The sequence below is a fragment of the Myotis davidii genome, unplaced genomic scaffold (genome assembly GCF_000327345.1).
Source record: "Myotis davidii unplaced genomic scaffold, ASM32734v1 scaffold196, whole genome shotgun sequence".
Classification (NCBI taxonomy): domain Eukaryota; kingdom Metazoa; phylum Chordata; class Mammalia; order Chiroptera; family Vespertilionidae; genus Myotis; species Myotis davidii.
The window spans coordinates 5,028,500-5,047,180 of NW_006288258.1; the positions used below are offsets into that span (position 1 = coordinate 5,028,500).

Genomic DNA, 18,681 nt, shown 5'->3' on the forward strand with positions numbered 1-18,681 from the left:
TGTGAGTAAAGCCCTGAAGATTTGACAGTGATCCAAGTGGAGAGCTGGGGCAAGAGCAGCCCAGGCCAGGGTAGCAATGCAAGGACAGAAGTGGAAGGAGGCGGACTGGGTCAGGAGGACAGAGCAGGAGCTACAGTCAGAGACATAACAGATGCCAGGAAGTGAAGTTTGCTGGTCATGGCAAGGACTCTTTTTGAGAGAGATAAATAGGGAGGACAGGATTCTGAGCCGAGATCTGATGACACGCTTTTCCAGGATCATGCTGGCTGTTCTGTAGAGAAGAGACGGAAGGTACACAAGGGAAGAGAACAAAAAGCAAAAGAGATCGAGATGGCTTGCAGCCATCACACGGGTGAGAAGTGGGAGGGGAGAGTCTGACATAATTTGGAAGTAGAGTCAGTAGGGGTTGCTGGCAGACTAGAAGTCGGTGTGAGAGAAGGAGAGGAGTTAAGGTTTTTGGTCTGTCTAACCAGAAAACTGACATTGTCATTAACTGAAATGAGGAGAGCTGCAAAAGAGGCAGATTTGGGGGGGACTATCAGGAGCTCAGTTTTAGATGTTAAGCTGAGAGATTTTTTGGTCATCTAATTCAAGGTGTTAGGTTGACAGGTATAGAGGTCTGGAGTTTAACCCCTTCCCCGGCAGAAACGTGTATACACGTTTTCACAAAATGTTCTTTTTTCAGTCGTCGACGAGTATACTCGTCTAAAAACTTTACCTTCAAAAACCAGCTACATACGTACCATTCTAAATAATTTCGTCTAGAAACTTTCTGAGGAAATACTATTCTTAACCACAAAAATGGGAAGAAAAAATAATTACAAACTGTTTTCATAACCAGCATCAAAAATACTATATAGAACCAAAATAAAAAAATTAGTCTGAAAAAGAAACGTTTTTAACAAAAAAATTATTGGGGAAGGGGTTAAGGTAGTAATTCATCAGAAGACCTTAGGATGACATCACCTAGGGCAAGCATGTCAAATTCCGCAGCCCGTGGGCCGCATGTGGCCCACAACGAATATTTTTTCACCCCAACCAATATAATGGTATGTAAGAAACGTTTGAATAAAAGTTTTGTAACTTAATTTTTACAATATCCTATTATACCTCTCTGTAAAAAATCAATAAAATATATTTTAAAAAAATAAAAATTTTGTAACTTAATTTTTACAATATCCTGTTATACATAATTATTAATAATGAACTACAACGTTCGCTAATGACTGATTACTATAATCGTGTTGCATTCATTTCCCTTATGCACCTTACTCGCAGGTGCACCATTTCTCTCTGCTAATACTAGCAGTGAACATTTTAGCAGCCAATTGCCATGTCATTAGTCTTGGACTGACTTGTTTGGTGTGAGCAACAGGAAATATTTCCCTTTTGGAGAACAAGAAAAACAGGTTTATTTGCATCATGCTTATTAATTTGTGCAGTTATTCAGTGTCTGGTAAGTTAATGTTCAAGAAAAAATATTATTTTATTAAAATGTTCTATTATTTTATGTTAACAATTACTCATTTATTTCAGTCATTGGTATTCAGCATGTCTCTATCGAAATAAACCTACGCTTCAATGAAAATTGAAGCTTTTGTTTCTTTGTGGCCCACATGAACTTTAACCTTGTTTATTTGGCCCGTGTGAGCCTTTGAGTTTGACACGCTTGACCTAGGGGGTGAGTATAAACAGACGGGAGAAGGGGTTCAAAAACTAAGCCATAATGTACTCTCAGTATTTATTGGTTGGGAGATGAGCAGGACCCAGCAAAGTAGACTGGGAAGGAGTGGCTAGGAAGAGTGGAGGAAAATCAGGTAGGTGTGCTATACTGCAAGCCTGACTCAGAGGTCAGGACTGATTCACTGCACCACATGAGATGAGGATTGAAAAGTGAATATTGACTCATACTACTTAACAAAAGGAAGATAAACAATCCAATCAAAAAATGGGCAAAGGACCTAAATAGACACCTTTCAAAAGAGGCCAAGAGACATATGAAAACATGCTCAAAGTCACTAATCATCAAAGAGATGCAACAAAACAACAATGAGGTACCATCTTGTTCTAACCTGTCAGAAAGGTTATCATCAACAAATCAACAAACGACAAGTGCTGGAGAGGATGCAGAGAAAAAGGAACCCTTGTGCACTGCTGGTGGGAATGCAGGCTGGTGGAGCCACTATGGAGTCTCCTCAAAAAGTTAAAAATGGAACTACCATTTGACCCAGTGATCCCACTTCTAGGCATATATCCCAAGAAACCAGAAACACCAATCAGAAAGGATATATGCACCACTATGTTCATAGCGGCACAATTCACCATAGCTAAGATCTGGAAACAGACTAAGTGACCATGAGCTGCTGGGGGTTGAGAAAATGAAAGAAAGAGACAGACACAGAGATGGAAGGAAAAAGCTGGGGCCGGGTGAGACCGCTGTCCTCTGATGGAGAGACAGTGACCCAGAGCCAATACAGGTGTTTATTTTATACAGCAAAAACCAGGAAGTTTTACTAAAGGTCAAGACAAAGGAGATTATGCGCATTCTTGGGTGGGCCTGAGTCTATTCATTCTTGGTGCTTGGCTGGATTTAAATAGCAAAACCCACCGCTTGGCACCTCGGCTGAAGGTCAAGCTGACAACACTTCTGCCTTTTGGCAAAGCGTGTTTCCAGGATGGGGCTTTGCCAATGTCACTGGATTCAGCTGACAATACTTAAAGAAATGCCCATGTGCCTTCTCAGGTGCTCTCTCCACAATATAAACTGATGAACAAAAATAGAGCCAGAGGGGAAAAAAATATTCTAGAATAGGAGCAATCCTGTTATTTGCAGATTTTTAATATTTCCTATAACTTTTGTGATATCATTCTATGTTAGTATAGTTTTAGTAATATTATTATACTTAAAATCCTTTTATTCTTGAAATATTAATGTTTATTGCATGTAATATTATTACATGTAAGATCATTTTTCTTAAATAATTGGTGTTTATTGCATGTAACATCATATTTAAAATTGTTTATCTTGAGATACTAAAAAAAAAGTGACTTGGAATTAATGCTGTGGAGGCCAGTGGTAACCTTGAGAAAGGCAGTTCAGTGGAGTGGATTCAAGAAAGACTGGGAGGAGATAAAATTGGAGAGAGTAGGTAGAAATTTCTTTAAGAAATTTTTTTTGTCTTTTATAAATGAATGGAAGGATATGAGGCAATAGCCATAGGGGGCATGTGGTTTAAAAGAGACCTCCTCTCTCCCCCAAGCTGCGATGTGTATAATACACAGCTTGTATACATGCTGATGGAAATGATCCAATAAAGAGAGGGGAAATGATACAAGAGAGAACAGACAGTTGAGGAAACTGGAGATATTTAATTTGGGGAAGGTGATGTAGGGGCAACTAGGGAGGGGAATATTCAGGGAGCTGATTAGAGTCTTGCAGATCCCAGGGTAAGGATTAAGGAAGAAAGCAGAGACTGAAGAGATCTGACTGAGACAGAATGGGGAATGGGAGGGAATGGAGGAGGCAATGGGAGGATGATCTCCAAGTTGAAGAGCAGGCCCAAGGGAAGGGAGGAAGAGGAAATTAATAGGACGCTGTGAAGAGAGAGAGGAATGTTGGTATTTAAGACTTCAAAGATGAAGCCATTTCCAGAGATGGCAAAGTTACAGGGTCTCTGTTAAGTGTGTGGGGAAATAAAGTTGCTCCACATGAATGTTGAATGTTGGACCAAATGCCAGTTGCTGGGTGTGGATATATGGGAGTGGTCCAGGAGGCCCATAGATGACCATGGCAAGGACAGGTAAAAGGAGTTAGAGCTAGAAGAGGTGAGCATGGGAGGCAGAGGGCTCAGCTCTGGAGACCACTGTGTGAGGTAGTGAGCTTCCTATCCCTGAAGGGGTCAAGAAGACACTGGTAACTCTTGAGTTGAGGATTTTAAAAAATAAGTCTTGAATTTAAATTTTAGGTTTATCTGTAGAAAACTATGAAAAGAGAACTTTAAATCCTTAAAGTTTGATACTATGATAATTAGATTTTCTGTATACAGTAGAATTCTAATTTAATCCATAACAATTATTTTTTCAGGAGAGTGAATTTTATCTTGCTCAAAATCAGTAACAAGATGTGATACCCATTCTTTCCCGGTTTTCTCGAAAGCCCTCCAGTGGCCTGCACATTCTGGCACTTATATGCAGGCATGTAAGTAATTACTGGACTAAATGATGTATTGCAATTCCATGTTCTTGAGTTTAATGTAAAAAAATCTCTTTAGGCTGAAACCGGTTTGGCTCAGTGGATAGAGCGTCGGCCTGCAGACTGAAGGGTCCCAGGTTCGATTCCGGTCAAGGGCATGTACCTGGGTTGCGGGCACATCCCCAGTGGGGAGTGTGCAGGAGGCAGCTGGTCGATGTTTCTCTCTCATCGATGTTTCTAACTCTCTATCTCTCTCCTTTCCTCTCTGTAAAACCTCAATAAAATATATTTTAAAAAAAAATATCTTTAGCACCATTCACCATAAATAATGTTTTGCTCTGTAATTAGAGCTCATGAAATAATAAACATCCCCGAATGTGTGCAATCCATAATAACAGGACATTGTGTTTTTTAATATTCCAGCCTGGTTCTTGGTAATCCCCGGAGATTATCAATGAGTAGGAGGTCACCTATACTGGCTCAATTTAACAAATATAATCAGTGTAAGTAAAAGAAACATAATGTACATCTATATATAAAAGCCTAATATGCAAAGTGTCCCCTCGGGAGTTCGACCAACTGGGAGTTTGATCGCTCACTATGATGTGCGTGGACTTACCAGGGGGTGGCATGAAATGAAGGGAGGCCCTGCCTGGCAGCCAGCAGCTGCTAGGACCCTACCCGTGCACAAATTTCATGCACTGGGCCTCTAGTTAACTCTAAAAAATGTCTAACAGAAGTAGTTTTTAGATTCTCCAGTGCTTTTAGATCATTTCTACCACTTCCCTTTATTTCAGAGAAACAACAAAACCCAAACATACTTGGAATAGATTGATACAGCTTAAAAATCACACAGCAGCCCTGACCTGTTTGGCTCAGCGGATGGAGCAGCGACCTGCGGACTGGAGGGTCCCAGGTTCGAGTCCAGTCAAGGGCATGTACCTTGGTTGCAGGCACATTCCCAGTGGGGGGTGTGCAGGAGGCGGCTGATTGATGTTTCTCTCTCATCAATGTTTCTAACTCTCTCTCTCTCTCCCTTCCTCTCTGTAAAAAATCAATAAAAATATATTTTTAAAAAATCACACAGCATATTATCTTTTATTCAACACAGACTGTTTCCTTCATTTTAGTATAATTTTTTCTTTCCCCGTACTCCCCAGCAATTCCATAAATATAATCAAAAGCCTTATAGAAATTTGCTAAAAAATTTTTATTATATTTACTGAGAATATCACATTGTTCCACAGTAAAATGATCTTATCCTCCTAATGATTATAAAGCTCTTTTCATTTAAAAGATTTTGGTTCTCTATATTAAATTGCACGTTATAAAAAAATCAGTTATAAATTAAACTCTTTAAAAAGATACATTTCTTTAAAAGGCACATACTAAAATACTGCACACTGATCAAATCCAACATAATCATTTCGCACAGTGTTCTAGACTTAAACAACGATTGTGCCAAAGATGGCATCCTGTGTCGGCCGGGAGGCAGAGCTACACGCGGTGTACAGCATGCTCTTGGGATAATTTGGTTTTGATGTCTAAGATAAAGCATGTTTTTCTAACTTTGAAACTATGCAAAATAATTTAAAAATTACTTTTCATATAAACATTAAAATACCTTGGGATGAAAAAGGTCATATTATACTAAGAGACACTTAAAATATCCAAGCTCTCTCTTAATAATACTGCAGGGTTCGGTCTGTGGTAGCTGTAACTTTCAGACTAAAATAAACTGGCAAGAGACCAAACTGACAAAATGCAAATTTATCAAGCATGTCCAATCTTACATTCCTCAAACCACAATATATTAACAGATACATCAGAAGTTACTATTAAAGGGATATTTAGTCTCACTTTACTGTAACTTCTGATTAACAAGTTCCCATTCTCCCTTCCACACATAGCTCATGTTAACAGAGAGGAGTTCTCAATGAACAGAGAATCCAGGAAACTCTAGTAGATTCTAAGTGTATGGTCTTCCTGGTTAGTAAAACGATAGTATCATTTTTCCAATTTACATTGAGCACATCCTCATAACATAGTTAAGGCAAAGTCTATACAAGACAGTAGGATTAAATAAAAACCCGTGGTCCCCACTTCATCTGAGTCCTACGTTCAGGTACATTAGGACTCAGAAACCCACGTGGAATTCCAGGTGGGATTTTAGGTGAGTGTCACACAGCCACACCATGATGCTGACAGCCCTTGATAAACCTGAGGTATGAAGTTTGCTGAGCCTGACTCAGACATCGTCCTTACTAATTTAAATCTTTAGGTTAAATCTAAAAGATGAACAATAACACTTTCAGTGTGAATTTTTTTTTACTGTAACTCATTGTTCAAGTTTTAAGATTGATGGCCCCCAGGACTCTGATTTTAGCCTGAAAAATATCTCAAAATATCTACTTAAACAAGTGTTTTGTATAACAAGACACAATAACAAGAAAGTTATTTTGTATAACAAAATATACATAATTCTTTTACATGCCCTCAGAGTTACAGCATACTTGGAATAGCTACCTTTGTGCTAGAAACACTGACCAGAGATGTTTGGGGCTATGTTTGGCATTAAGTTTTCATTTGGTGATCATTTTTATGTAAGTTTCATAATTTAAAGCCTTATGTGCTTACCAAAATTACATACCTCGAAGTAGATATTTGAACTCAAAAATTGCTTTATAGGTGAGTTTTTTCCCCCCTCAGATGTATATTAAAAAATGTAACGTATACAATACTGCTGGATCTACACATTTCCTATTGTGTTATACATACTTTAAAAAATAATAATTTTGAAAGAAACATGAAATTTAGCACCAACCTTGATCCAATTTTTCTTTGGTAGGAAAAAAAAAAAGGCACCAAATTCACAGTCTGTTCATAGTCTGGCGTCAAAATACAGCACTCTTGCTAATAAGCCCTGGGTCTCTAAAGTAATATGCCAATAGAGACTGAATCATGAAAGATACGTTTGCCCATAGCTTTCTAGCAATTAGAACACACTATAGAAGACTACAGTGAGGGAAGATCACAGTAGAAAGGATTTGTATCCACACACATTTAAAATATCTTTTAAAAATCCACTATTTTAATAACTGACAGATGCTGAAAAGTATTATCTGGTAAAGAATAAAAGTCATACAGGGTGGGGCAAAAGTAGGTTTACAGTTGTGAGTACAGGAAACAGTTTATTCTTGTATTATTTACTCATTATTGTGTTATTTTTATACGCACAACTATAAACCTGCTTTTGCCCCACCTTGTATATCAGAGGTTCCAAAATAGTATCACATATCTCCTTTGATTTCTTAATGTTATTTTATGTAGATAGGTCCTATCACTTACATGCTTTGCGACATTCAACTCCAAAATACTCCTCTTACAGCGCTCATACTGAAAGGCTAGGAACGTCTTTAATTAATTTGGGAACTTGTGGGTCAACTTCTAACTATAGACACAGACAACAACAGCGTTTAAAAACTCCTGTGGGACAAAACATCATTACCACGAGGAAAGGGGGGCCTTTTACAGGAGTTCAGCATGTAAGCTGTAAGGCTAAGGCACAAGATGCATCTGTTGTCAGTGGTCATCCATCTTCCTGCCAAAGAAAACGCAAGTGGAAAGAAGACCTCCTCATCAAGCTGCCGGCATAATTGCAAAGCCCCTGGTAAAGCATTTTAGTAAGTGTTCATTATTACACACAGGTTATAAATTTCTTCCATTTTCCTGTTAGATGATCCACCGGCCACATCAGTTAATACTCCTTTTATATCCATTTATCAGAACAAAGCACTTAAGAAATCTTACTGTTTTGACCCCCTTAACAACTTGCACTCCCTTGCCTTTTAATCCCAGCATCACCATTAGCTTCCTTCTGACTAAGCACGCATGGATTAAGCCACGCTTTTGGTTGGACACTGAAAGCTGAGGTAGGTGGACTGTCCGGGTCAAGTGAGCGTTGTGATCAGGTGCTTAGGAAGGTTTCGTTTCATTCCCAATGTCTTCCCAACACACTAATAAAAAATGGAAATCTTCTGTGTCACAAGTGAGGTAGTCCTATGTTAGATGTCAAGAATACCATGGAGGATTTCTGTGAATGTATAGAGGTCAAGATGATTAATGTTCACTACTTAAATATTGATCATTTAAAAAAGGGCAAGCTAAGTAAACGACTATGTATAGTAAACTATTAGGTAAACCACTATGTCCCAGATTTCAAGATTTCTTTGAGTCAAAGATATGGCAATGAATTGTTTCATGGGTCTTTACTGTCTCAGAAGAAGTCATCTGATAAAGTCCACATTTATGATAGTTCAGTAATTGTGCTTCTAAGTTGTGTTCAGGTTTCACATGTAGCTATAGGCATTTGGCCCCTTAGTCTTAAGGACTGTAACCTATCACTCTCTAGTGCAGGGACCGCCAACTGGTGGTCCATGGACCACTGGTCCGAAAGGTTGGCAACCGCTGCTCTATTGTATTTACAAAACAAAGCATTAGCCTCTGCCAACAAGTAAACTGATAAACAAGGCTGCGGCTATGAAATAACAGTGATCCGGGAGCTGCCTATTGTTGCTGTCCACCTTGCGACTCTTCGCCCTGAACCATTCTCAAACTCCACTTGAGATGGTCTTTTTATTTCCCTTAAACCAAATCACCCACAAAAATCAGTGAGTATAATATGAGCAGAATTAATGATTACCAGTAAAGTAGCAAGCCTGCCTTCTATGGATTACCACATCACCATTAGGAATGGCAAATTCTTCTTTTGTTTTAAAAACAAAGCAAAAGGTTTGAGTTTTTTTCTGAGTTCATTAAACTATATGGATGATGCACTTTCCTATTAGCCAAGACAACATTAATCTTTCAAATTAAAAAATAATATAGATGTAAAAAGAAAGCAGTAAAGCTCACTTCCTCTTACTTTTCACATATGGAAAAAAGCAACAACCTTTAATCTAATATAGAAAGTACTCCTTAATGTTTATACCAGCCACAATAAAGCTGTCAGTGTTAGGAATTTTCTAAAGAGTTTGAATAAGTTTTAAATATTTAAATTGTTTACATATTTAAAAATTGGAGCTAATTAAACTTTCCACTTGTGCCTCTAAGCTCACCAAGTGTGACCCCGCCTAAGGCAGGTTCGTAGGGAACAGCATCCGAAAGGCTCACTGAATCCAAGGCATCCTCCATGATGTGCTCTCAGGACTAAGATTTAGCAAAACTTTAAAGGAAGAGCAAAAGCAAAGTTAAAAAAAATGTGTCCTCCAAAAATATTCATGCTAAGAACTCGACAATCTTTTCTCTCAAAGCATTTACCTTAAACGTTTAAATAAAGTTTTATATGTTAACACCAAAGATGCAATTATATGAAATTTATTTCCCCCAAAATTTTAAGCACATAATTTAGACCTTTAGAACTCTAAGTTGATGACTGAGAGCCAGCCATTCTCCAGGTCACACAAATTGAATGGGGTTCCAGCCTCTGAAACCACAGGGACCAGGAAGTACTGCAGCTGAGCAGCTAGTAGAGTTAAGCAAGGATGTTAACAGACTCTTCAGCAGATGTTTTGAAGGATAGGAGGAAGTAAAAGGGAAAAAGGATGATAAGGATAAAGATAATATGAAAAGAGTAAAGATAATTTACTTTACAACTAAGTGTGCGTTTACTTTAAAAGTGTGAGAAGTTGAAACTGATAGCATGAAAGGTTTCTCAATACTTAGGCAGAGCCTAGGTGATCGTCCGCAAGTATGTACAATCAGATAACATATGGATCATGAAATGCAAACAAGGCCTTGTTTCTGTTTATGAGTAGAATTGGAAGCTTAATGCAATCACTATGCAATTTTCAGTGGAAATTACAAGTCTTGTAGTAGGATCATAGACTAAGCATTGCAACTGTGATCAAAGAGATTTACAAATTTTGAATAAAGTATCAATAACTTGGTGGGTCTATTACTGAAATGGATGGATCTCAACAATATCCACTGCAATAAAATTTAACCAAAATGTTTCTGGAAGATCTTTGGGTATCTGTTACCTGTGTATCTGACCCGGAGCTTCTGTAAAGGGGAATAGTAATTGCTCCCCTTCTTATGTAACTGCTGGCCTCAAATGCAAGAACCTATTGAATGTGAGAATTTGCTGATCCTATCAGAATTAGGATGGTGTGCTAGAAAGTAGAGTTCTGACTCTATTCTTTTCCTCTCAAAAAAAGTGTCTGAATTGAACCAAGAAAAATTTAGGCCCATCACTTTATTACAATAGTAACACTTCAGAAATTGGAAAGGATTTACTTTAACTAAAAGATTAAAGTAATATTTCTTTGTCTGAAACATGAATCTTTATGAATGTTAGTATTTTTCATTTTTTTAGTTTGTAGAACTTTTAGAACTTTAGACTTTTAAAACTTTTTGTACCAAACAACATATTACTAAATATGCATTTTATGGAATTTAACATCTTACCTTTTATACTTTTTCTTTTTAACTTTATATTATTACAGCACAGTACTCAATTATGGTGGAGAATTCTTGGTGTTATAGATCCTGTTTGACTCATTGCATTAGACTGAAAACTACATAAGTGAAATAGTATGTGTGCAGTATTCTGAGATCTAAGTTTTATTATAAATATTAAGTCACTTTGCTCTTTTATTAGAACTAATCAAGCAAGATCAAGTCTTTGAGTTTCAGATTATTACATTTTATTTCCCCTAAAATCAGCCAAATTTTGAAAGGAAAAGCACTTTGGAGGTCTTTACAGAGTAAATATTCTATTTTAGAATTATTCTTTCTGTACAATTGCAGGTGGGGAGTACCAGGAGTCTTATAAAAACTAAAAAATATTTATAATGGCAGGCATGATGATTGGTCTTAGTTTTATGTTTTTGCTGATCTCAAAAGCATTGATAATGAGGAAATTATGCTTTTATAATTGGGCATGAATAAATGAAAAACCAGATAATTTATTACATTATCATTTCTAAGTCATTTTCGAAAAGTTTAAAATAAGAACATAAAAGGGCAGTGTGTTCAAATGTAGGGTTTTTCCTTTTCTTTGTAACAGAACCTTCCAAAAAACAAATTACGAAGTCCCTGAATATGAAATATGGACATTTTGAAGGAGTAAGTTGCAACTGTGTGTATGGCCACAGTAAGTTGTTGAATGTCTTCACAATCAAAATTATTTAAAATCCTATTAAAAACAAATTCTACATTTAGTGTTTATAGACGTTGAACTTTCAAGGCTGCAGATAAGAAAGTTGATTCTGAAAGGAAAATTATTGTGTTTTCTCGCCGTTTAATGAACAGCCTCACTCTCCTCCCACCTTCTGAGTGCCACACCTCCCTGCTCTCCATCAGTTCTAAGTCCATGTGCTTTCCAGGCATCTCCATCCTCAGCTAGAGACAAGGAATGGAAGTGCGTTGCCTTCCAGAAACAACAGTAGCTGAAAAGTAAAGTAAGGAGATAATAGACTAACTTTCTTTCCTTACAAAGAACTTAGAAACAGGGGGGTCCTCGAGGTGCTTTAGAAAAGGACAACACTCATCCTGGCCAGGTAGCACAGTTGGTTAGAGTGCCATCCTATACACCAAGGTTGTGGGTTCAACCCCCGGTCAGGGCACACACAAGAATTAACTAATGAGTGTATATAAATAAGTCAAACAACAAATTGATGTCTCTCTCTCAAAAAAAAAACCCACATAAAACAACAACAACAACATTCTTCCCAGGTGAACAAGCTACATTTGAGGAAGATCTAATAAACATCTATATTTAGGATTTAAATGTACTTTGCATATTATTAATTTTTAAACACCTAAATAACAAAAATGTATAACTTCAGGGATGAGGAAAGTGTTCTGTGTTTTGTAGATGAGCATGGGTCATGGCATGATTTGGTTTTAATTTTAGGTACTTAAACTCTAATAGCTTGCTTTCAATTGTCTGTGTATAAATAGAAAAAAGTACTAAGAATGTTAATGGGGAACACACTAGGCGAAATACATACAAATGCAAATTTCTGCCAGAAAGTTTTGGAAATGTAGGAGTTGTTTCTCTTTATAAATGCTTCTAACCTTTCACGACCCATTAATTTCATAAACCAATGTCAGCAACTGTGTCTATCAGAAATAGATGTTTCCTTTACAAACACCAAGATCTTTTCCCCCACTGTGCCTGAAACTGCAACTTGACAACATGCTCAATAAGGCTTTGTTTAAATACTGGGTCCCAGTGCTAACAAATTCAGAAGCCAGAAATATTTTATGTTAAAACTGCTAGAGTATCTTTCATTCATTCTATTTTTCTTTATTGTTATAATTTAAACAAATTCAGAAATTTGGAGCATTTCTGGCTACTCCAGTAAAACACTACAAAGCCATAGGGAAGAAATGTAAATGAAGCTGCTCTGCCCTTACGACCAGGAATCTCACATACTGGTTCTGAATACAGTGCTAGCATTTGCTCCAAAAAGATCTCTGACACTAGGGCAAGTCAGAACGCCTTCATGTCAGGGCCTACTTGACAGCAGGGAAAGCAACTTTCACACACACTTGAGGTTTAGGTAGCTCGCACATTATCTAGAAGCCAGACTTAAATTTTGTAAAAAGTCTCCAAATAGCAAAAGAAATTAAAATCTAGATAGATACCAGAACTAAAAACAGCATGTGAGGCAACAAACAATATTTCCAGTCTAACCAAATTACAACCTTTTCAGTATAGCTTGAGGTATTTTTAAATATTTGTAGAAGCTAAATAGCATTCACAGTTTCCAAAGTTGCTATCTACTGAGATAGATCAAATTCTCATAATATTTAACTTCCAGAGATGTTTTCATGGACCAGAGTTTCTGTCCTCAGACTCATGGAAATGTTAGACAGCTATTCGGTGGCAGAAATGGTTCTTGTAGTAATAAATGTTCTATTTCCCATTATTGTGCTATTCTTAGGATGTGATTAAAAAAATAATTTGCAATTTATATAAAAGGAAAACTTGCTTAAACTTCTGAAAGCAAATCCAGTCTGGTGGAGGGATAGAAGACATTAAATAACAGAGTCAGATTCTTTCTTCAAGATCCCAGGTGAACTTGACAGCAGAGAGTTCTGGTTCTCCAGCATTTTCTCCATCTTTTCTCCTGCAGTGGTTTTATTGATCTCTCTTTGCTTCTTACTATGGATCCATGGGATAAGGCAAAGGATAGCACCTCCAATAAGGGGAGGGACCCCAGCGAGGTAGAATGCCACGTCATAGGAACCCAGCTTCTCACGGAGTAACCCTGGGAAGGGAAAACACTGTCACCAAGAGAAAACAGGGGGGGCTCTCAGGGGTCTCAGATCCAGCACAGAGGTGGCCTGCCTAGCTCCACCCTCGTGACTGCATCTCAGCAGAACTAGCTCAAACAGCTCAGATGATTAAACATGTTTAGGAAGTGTGCCTGAAATATAAACCATTTCTGATATGAAGAAGGAAAAGAGCTCCTCTCTTTAATCTCATCACAGACTACAGGCCTCTGGGTTTTCATACCAAAATATTACATGGAAACAAATATTGGCAACTAAGCTTTGGTTTTTTTTTCAAAACCCTTCAGAGGTCATTTGGGGCATTCTGACACATGGTGTAAAGGTGGATAGACCACCAAGCTTAAACTTCTCATAGACACTGCAAAACGTCTACCGTTTCCAACCTTTCTTGGGCCTATTTGTTTATGAAATAACATGAAGCTATTGAAAATTATAATTTAAAATCATGAACAATGATAAACGTAAGTTAGGAAGGAAAAGGTTGTTAAATACATTTTGGAAAGAGAATGGAGGTCTGTCACCACGTGAGAGGAAAACGCGAGGATCTGTGTGGCACTCTCACAGATCCTTGGGAGTATGCTTTAGCATACTCCTTGTACCTAATTCATCTAACACAATCCAATGTTTAATTAGTTATCTTAGTGCTTTTAAACTTTTAAAAAATATTTTTATTAATTTCAGAGAGGAAGGGAGAGGGAGAGAGCGATAGAAACATCAATGATGAGAATAATTGATTGGCTGCCTCCTGCACAACCCCCAGTGGGGATCAAGCCCACAACCTGGGCATGTGCCCTGACCAGGAATCGAATAGTGTGACCTCTTGGTTCTTTCATAGGTTGGCGCTCAACCACCGAGCCACACCGGATGGGCTCACCTTTTAACATGTTTACTATACGACCTCAGTTATCTGAAATGTGTAGGGAGCACACAGAGTACTAAGTATCTGACTCTGCCCAGGATGTGTCCCGTTAAGTCCCAATGCATTAAAAAAGGTGCACTTTCATTCTGGATGGAAACCTAGAACACACAGTATGTCCAATATGTGATTTCCTGTCTCCTGAATCAGAACATGTAATGTGTAACTGAACCTTTCATCCTGATGAGCGCTAACCATTGTGCTTGGCTATGATACTGTGGCCCCAGAGCCTCCTGGGGGGCCGGGGGCTTTCTGCTGCCAGTTGCTGTGTCGCTCTGCCTGCTTTGGGAGCTCCCTGTTACTCCTTTATTCTCGTCTGCTATCAGTTACTTCTAGTAGCAAACCCCATTCCACAGCTACCTGTCATCCCCTGTGGACTTGGAAACCCTAAGAAATGAAGCTTGTAAGGTATAAAAATAGTGCGACTAGTGGAGAGTGAGGAAGGACGGGGGTTCTCCTCTAAGGAGACTGTGATCTTTAGAACTTAAATGTTGTTTGGTCTGCACGGTGGTGGCTCTGCTTGCTGGATTCATGACTAGGTTCCCAACTGGCAAAGTTGCTCGGTACATGTGGTTCTGGATATGAGAATGAATTGAGCTGAACTTTAACTGAGCCCGTCACATGCCAGAATAGAAGATAGTACATACATTTAAATTTTGTCATAATTTTATCAAATCTTCTTATCATAAAAATTCACATTCGCACCCAAGTAATACTGAAAGAAGAAATCTTTATACTATCATTCAAAAGATTTCTAAAGGTGAAATTCACGTAACATAAAATTAACCATTTTAATGGCATTTAGTACATTCACAATGTTATGCAACCACCACATCTATCTAGTTCTGAAATGCTTTAATCACACCAGAACAAAGCTCCTCTATCCCCTTCCCTCTGGCCCCTGGCAACCACACATCTACTCTCTGCCTCCACGGAGTTTCCTATTTTGGATGTTTTATATAAATGGAATCATGCAATATGTGGCATTTTGTATTTGGCTTTTTGTAGCACAAAAAAACAAAAACAAAAACAAAACAAAAAACAAAACAAAAAAAACACCCAAAAGACTAGTAACTAATAAATTATACATTTACATACAAGTGAGACTTAGGACCTGCTATGAATCGATATAATTATTGGAGCATAATTACATTTACCTGCAATAGGTGGCCCCACAGTCATGGGTATAGACATGAATCCGAGCAGAAATCCAATTGCTTGGGAAACATCCTGGGCACCAACTAACTCAAAGGCAATGGGGGCCATAATTGAAATGAAGCATCCATCGAAGAGGCCCATGATGAGGCAGACGGCGATGAGGGCCCCGAAGACATTGCACAAGGGAATCATCATGGACATCAGACCAATGAAGACGAAGGAGAGCACCTAGGACAGACACCACATGTCAACTCTGCTGTCAGGAAAAGTGAATTCTGCCATCACTGAGCAATATGTTTAGAACTTTTAAGAAGTTACTGCTTAGTCGCTCACCCCCCATAGTCCCATTCACCTTGATTTTATATACATAATCAACTTCCGTAATCAACTCCCTGAGTTCCCCTAGCACTTTCTCAGTATTTCCATTAAGGCAGTAATTTTCAACCTTGTCCATCCATCTCATGGCACACATAAACTAATTACTAAAATTCAGTGGCACACCAAAATAATTTTTTTTTACAAAAAATAGGTATAATTTTGATTCATTCACACAAATGCCCATTGTTGTGTTGGCTGTTGTCATTTTTGTTGCTGTTATCCTCACCCGAGGATATTCTTCCAGATTTTTTTGGAGAAAGTGAAAGGAATGGGGAGAGACAGAGAGAAGCATCGTTGTGAGAGAGACACATCAATTGGTTGCCTCCCACACATGTCCCAACTGGCACTGGGAATTGAGCCTGCAACTAAGGTATGTGCCCTCGACTGGAATTAAACCCTCAACCCTTCAGTACATGGGCCAACACTCTATACAAACTGGCTAGGGCTGTTGTCATTTTTTTATTTGACAGTCTAAGTGAAAGGAAGTCAGTGCCCTAAGTAGTCAGGTATTATATGTTTTTATTATTATTATTTTTTAAATATGTTTTTATTGACTTGAAAGAGATAGTGAGGTAGAGAGAGAGAGAGAGAGAAACATCATTCGGCTGTCTCCTGCACGCCCACTACTGGAGACTGAGCCAGCAGCCCAGGCATGTGCCCTGACTGGGAAGCCAATGAGCAACCTCTTGTGCATGGCATCATGTTCCACCAACTGAGCCACACCGGTCAGGGCAGGTATTGCATGTTTTAAAAATTCTTGAAAATTACTGTAATAAAGAGACAAGAAGAAAGTAACTGTTTTTCCCTCCCAGCCTGTAAGCTCTTTGAAGTCAGAATCTGTACAAGCCACCTTTGAACTAGATATTTACAAGGGTTAAGGATCTTGTACCAGGTCATTGCTCAGTAAATACTAGTTCTTTATGCCATGACCAGTTTGGCTCAGTGGCTAGAGTGTCGGTCTATGGACTGAAGGGTCCCGGTTCGATTCCAGTCAACGGGCTCCATCCCTAGTAGGGGGCATGCAGGGAGGCAGCCAATCAATGATTCTCTCTCATCATTGGTGTTTCTCTCTCTCCCTCTTCCTTCCTCTCTGAAATCAATAAAAATATATTTTAAAAAATAATAAATTAAAAATAAATAAATTACTAGTTATTTGAATATCAGCTCAAATTCATTCATCAAACATTTGATTCTTAGCCCTGGCCAGGTAGCCCAGTCAGTTAGAATGTGACTGCAGGTTCAATTCCTCAGTCATGGCACATACAAGAATCAACCAATGAATGCATAAATAAGTGGAACAACAAAGACGTTTCTCTCTGTGTGTGTCTTTCTCTCTAAAAGTTGGCAAAATAATTTATTTTTAATTGTACCTTTGAAATTATATATACTTTATTGTTATTACATAAAAATAAAGTATTGTTATTTAATAACAGGGACATGCAGGGGTCAACCAATGAATTCGTGAATGGATAGAATAATAGGTTGATATTTCTTCCTCCCTCTCTCCCTCTCTTCTCTTTTTTCTCTCCTCTCTAAAATCAATTTTTAAATATTTTTTTTTAAAAAGAAAAAGCTGAAAATTTGCCATGCAACAAATGTCCATTAGAGGGCTCCCATGACACTTGAGAACAAGACCGAATGCTCTGCTAAATGTTTGACAAGGATATCCACATTAGGTAATGATAAAAGGGGGAATGATCGGGGTACAATAAATACGTTTAAAAGTAGCACTGTCCCACACTTCCTTCTAGCTGTATGAGCAGACTCTGCCCTGTGGCGGTCCGCCTGGACCTACAGACACCCACAGTGAGGTGGCCTCTCTGTCTCAGCGTTTCACCTCTCTACGTGGAAATGACATTACCTTCCTCAAAGGGCAGGGGCGAAGAGTAAAGGAGATGCTTCATCGTGGACATGCTCAATGTGTGGTGGTTGGTATTACTTCACATCCATTAACGGAAGTTCTTTTGTGTGTGTTACATACCACTCAGTGAGCCCTGCCTCCCAGCGCCCCTATGAATGAGGGATGTCCACAGTGACCTGTCCTCAACAGCCCTGCACAGCTCCTGTAGACTCCTGCCTGTGGCTTCTTTTATGGAGTGAACCCATCTCATAGTTGTTCGTCCCCTTCATGCTGCCTCCTGCTTTCCCCAGCATTACTGTCTTTCCCAAAGCACCCTGCCTTCTCAGGATGAGCTCAAAGTAGGACAGCTTCCGTTTGCCATGTTTGCCTCCAGCTATGTTTCAGCTTAGATTGCTCTAGGGCCCATTTGTCTTTCTGGGGGTCCAGGGTGTCAGTAGAGCTCTCCTCCAGCACCATATTCCAAATGAATCCGTTTTTTTCCTACCAACCTTCTTCACTGTCCAACTTTTGTATCCACACATAGTAAATTACTTCATGCCTTTTCCAATCATTTTCCTGTGCCCAAATTCCACCTCTCCTTCAAGGCCCTCCTCCTCAAATACTGCCTCTCCTCTGTATAGTGGGCAGACATGCTCAATCCCCAACCCCAGAGCCCCTTGGTGGCCCTCCTTTACCTTCCTTCCACAGCCACGCTTTTGGGCAAAGCTGTCTACATTTCCATTTATTCAACTGATCATGACCAGGCTTCAAACATTGTTCCCCAGACATAATATACTCCATCACACCTCACCTCTTTGCACATATGGTTTCTTCTGCCGGTCCTTACCTGTCTACTATTCACCCCTTAACACTCTGCCAGCCTAGGAGGCC

At 38.8% G+C, this 18,681-nt stretch overlaps 1 protein-coding gene across 3 annotated transcripts in view; it reads right to left on the bottom strand.

Annotated features, from left to right (window-relative positions):
* Positions 1-7,448: 7,448 nt before the first annotated feature.
* SLC16A10 (solute carrier family 16 (aromatic amino acid transporter), member 10) overlaps positions 7,449-18,681 on the bottom strand; it is a 68,989-nt gene continuing 57,756 nt past the window's right edge. For all 3 annotated transcript variants that reach the window (XM_015561645.1, XM_015561644.1, XM_015561643.1), the window contains exons 5-6: positions 15,572-15,800; positions 7,449-13,473 (exon numbers count right to left, since the gene is read on the bottom strand). In XM_015561645.1, coding sequence (XP_015417131.1) covers positions 13,241-13,473; positions 15,572-15,800 — 462 coding nt within the window. In that variant the 3' untranslated portion in view covers positions 7,449-13,240. The remainder of the gene's footprint in view (positions 13,474-15,571; positions 15,801-18,681) is intronic.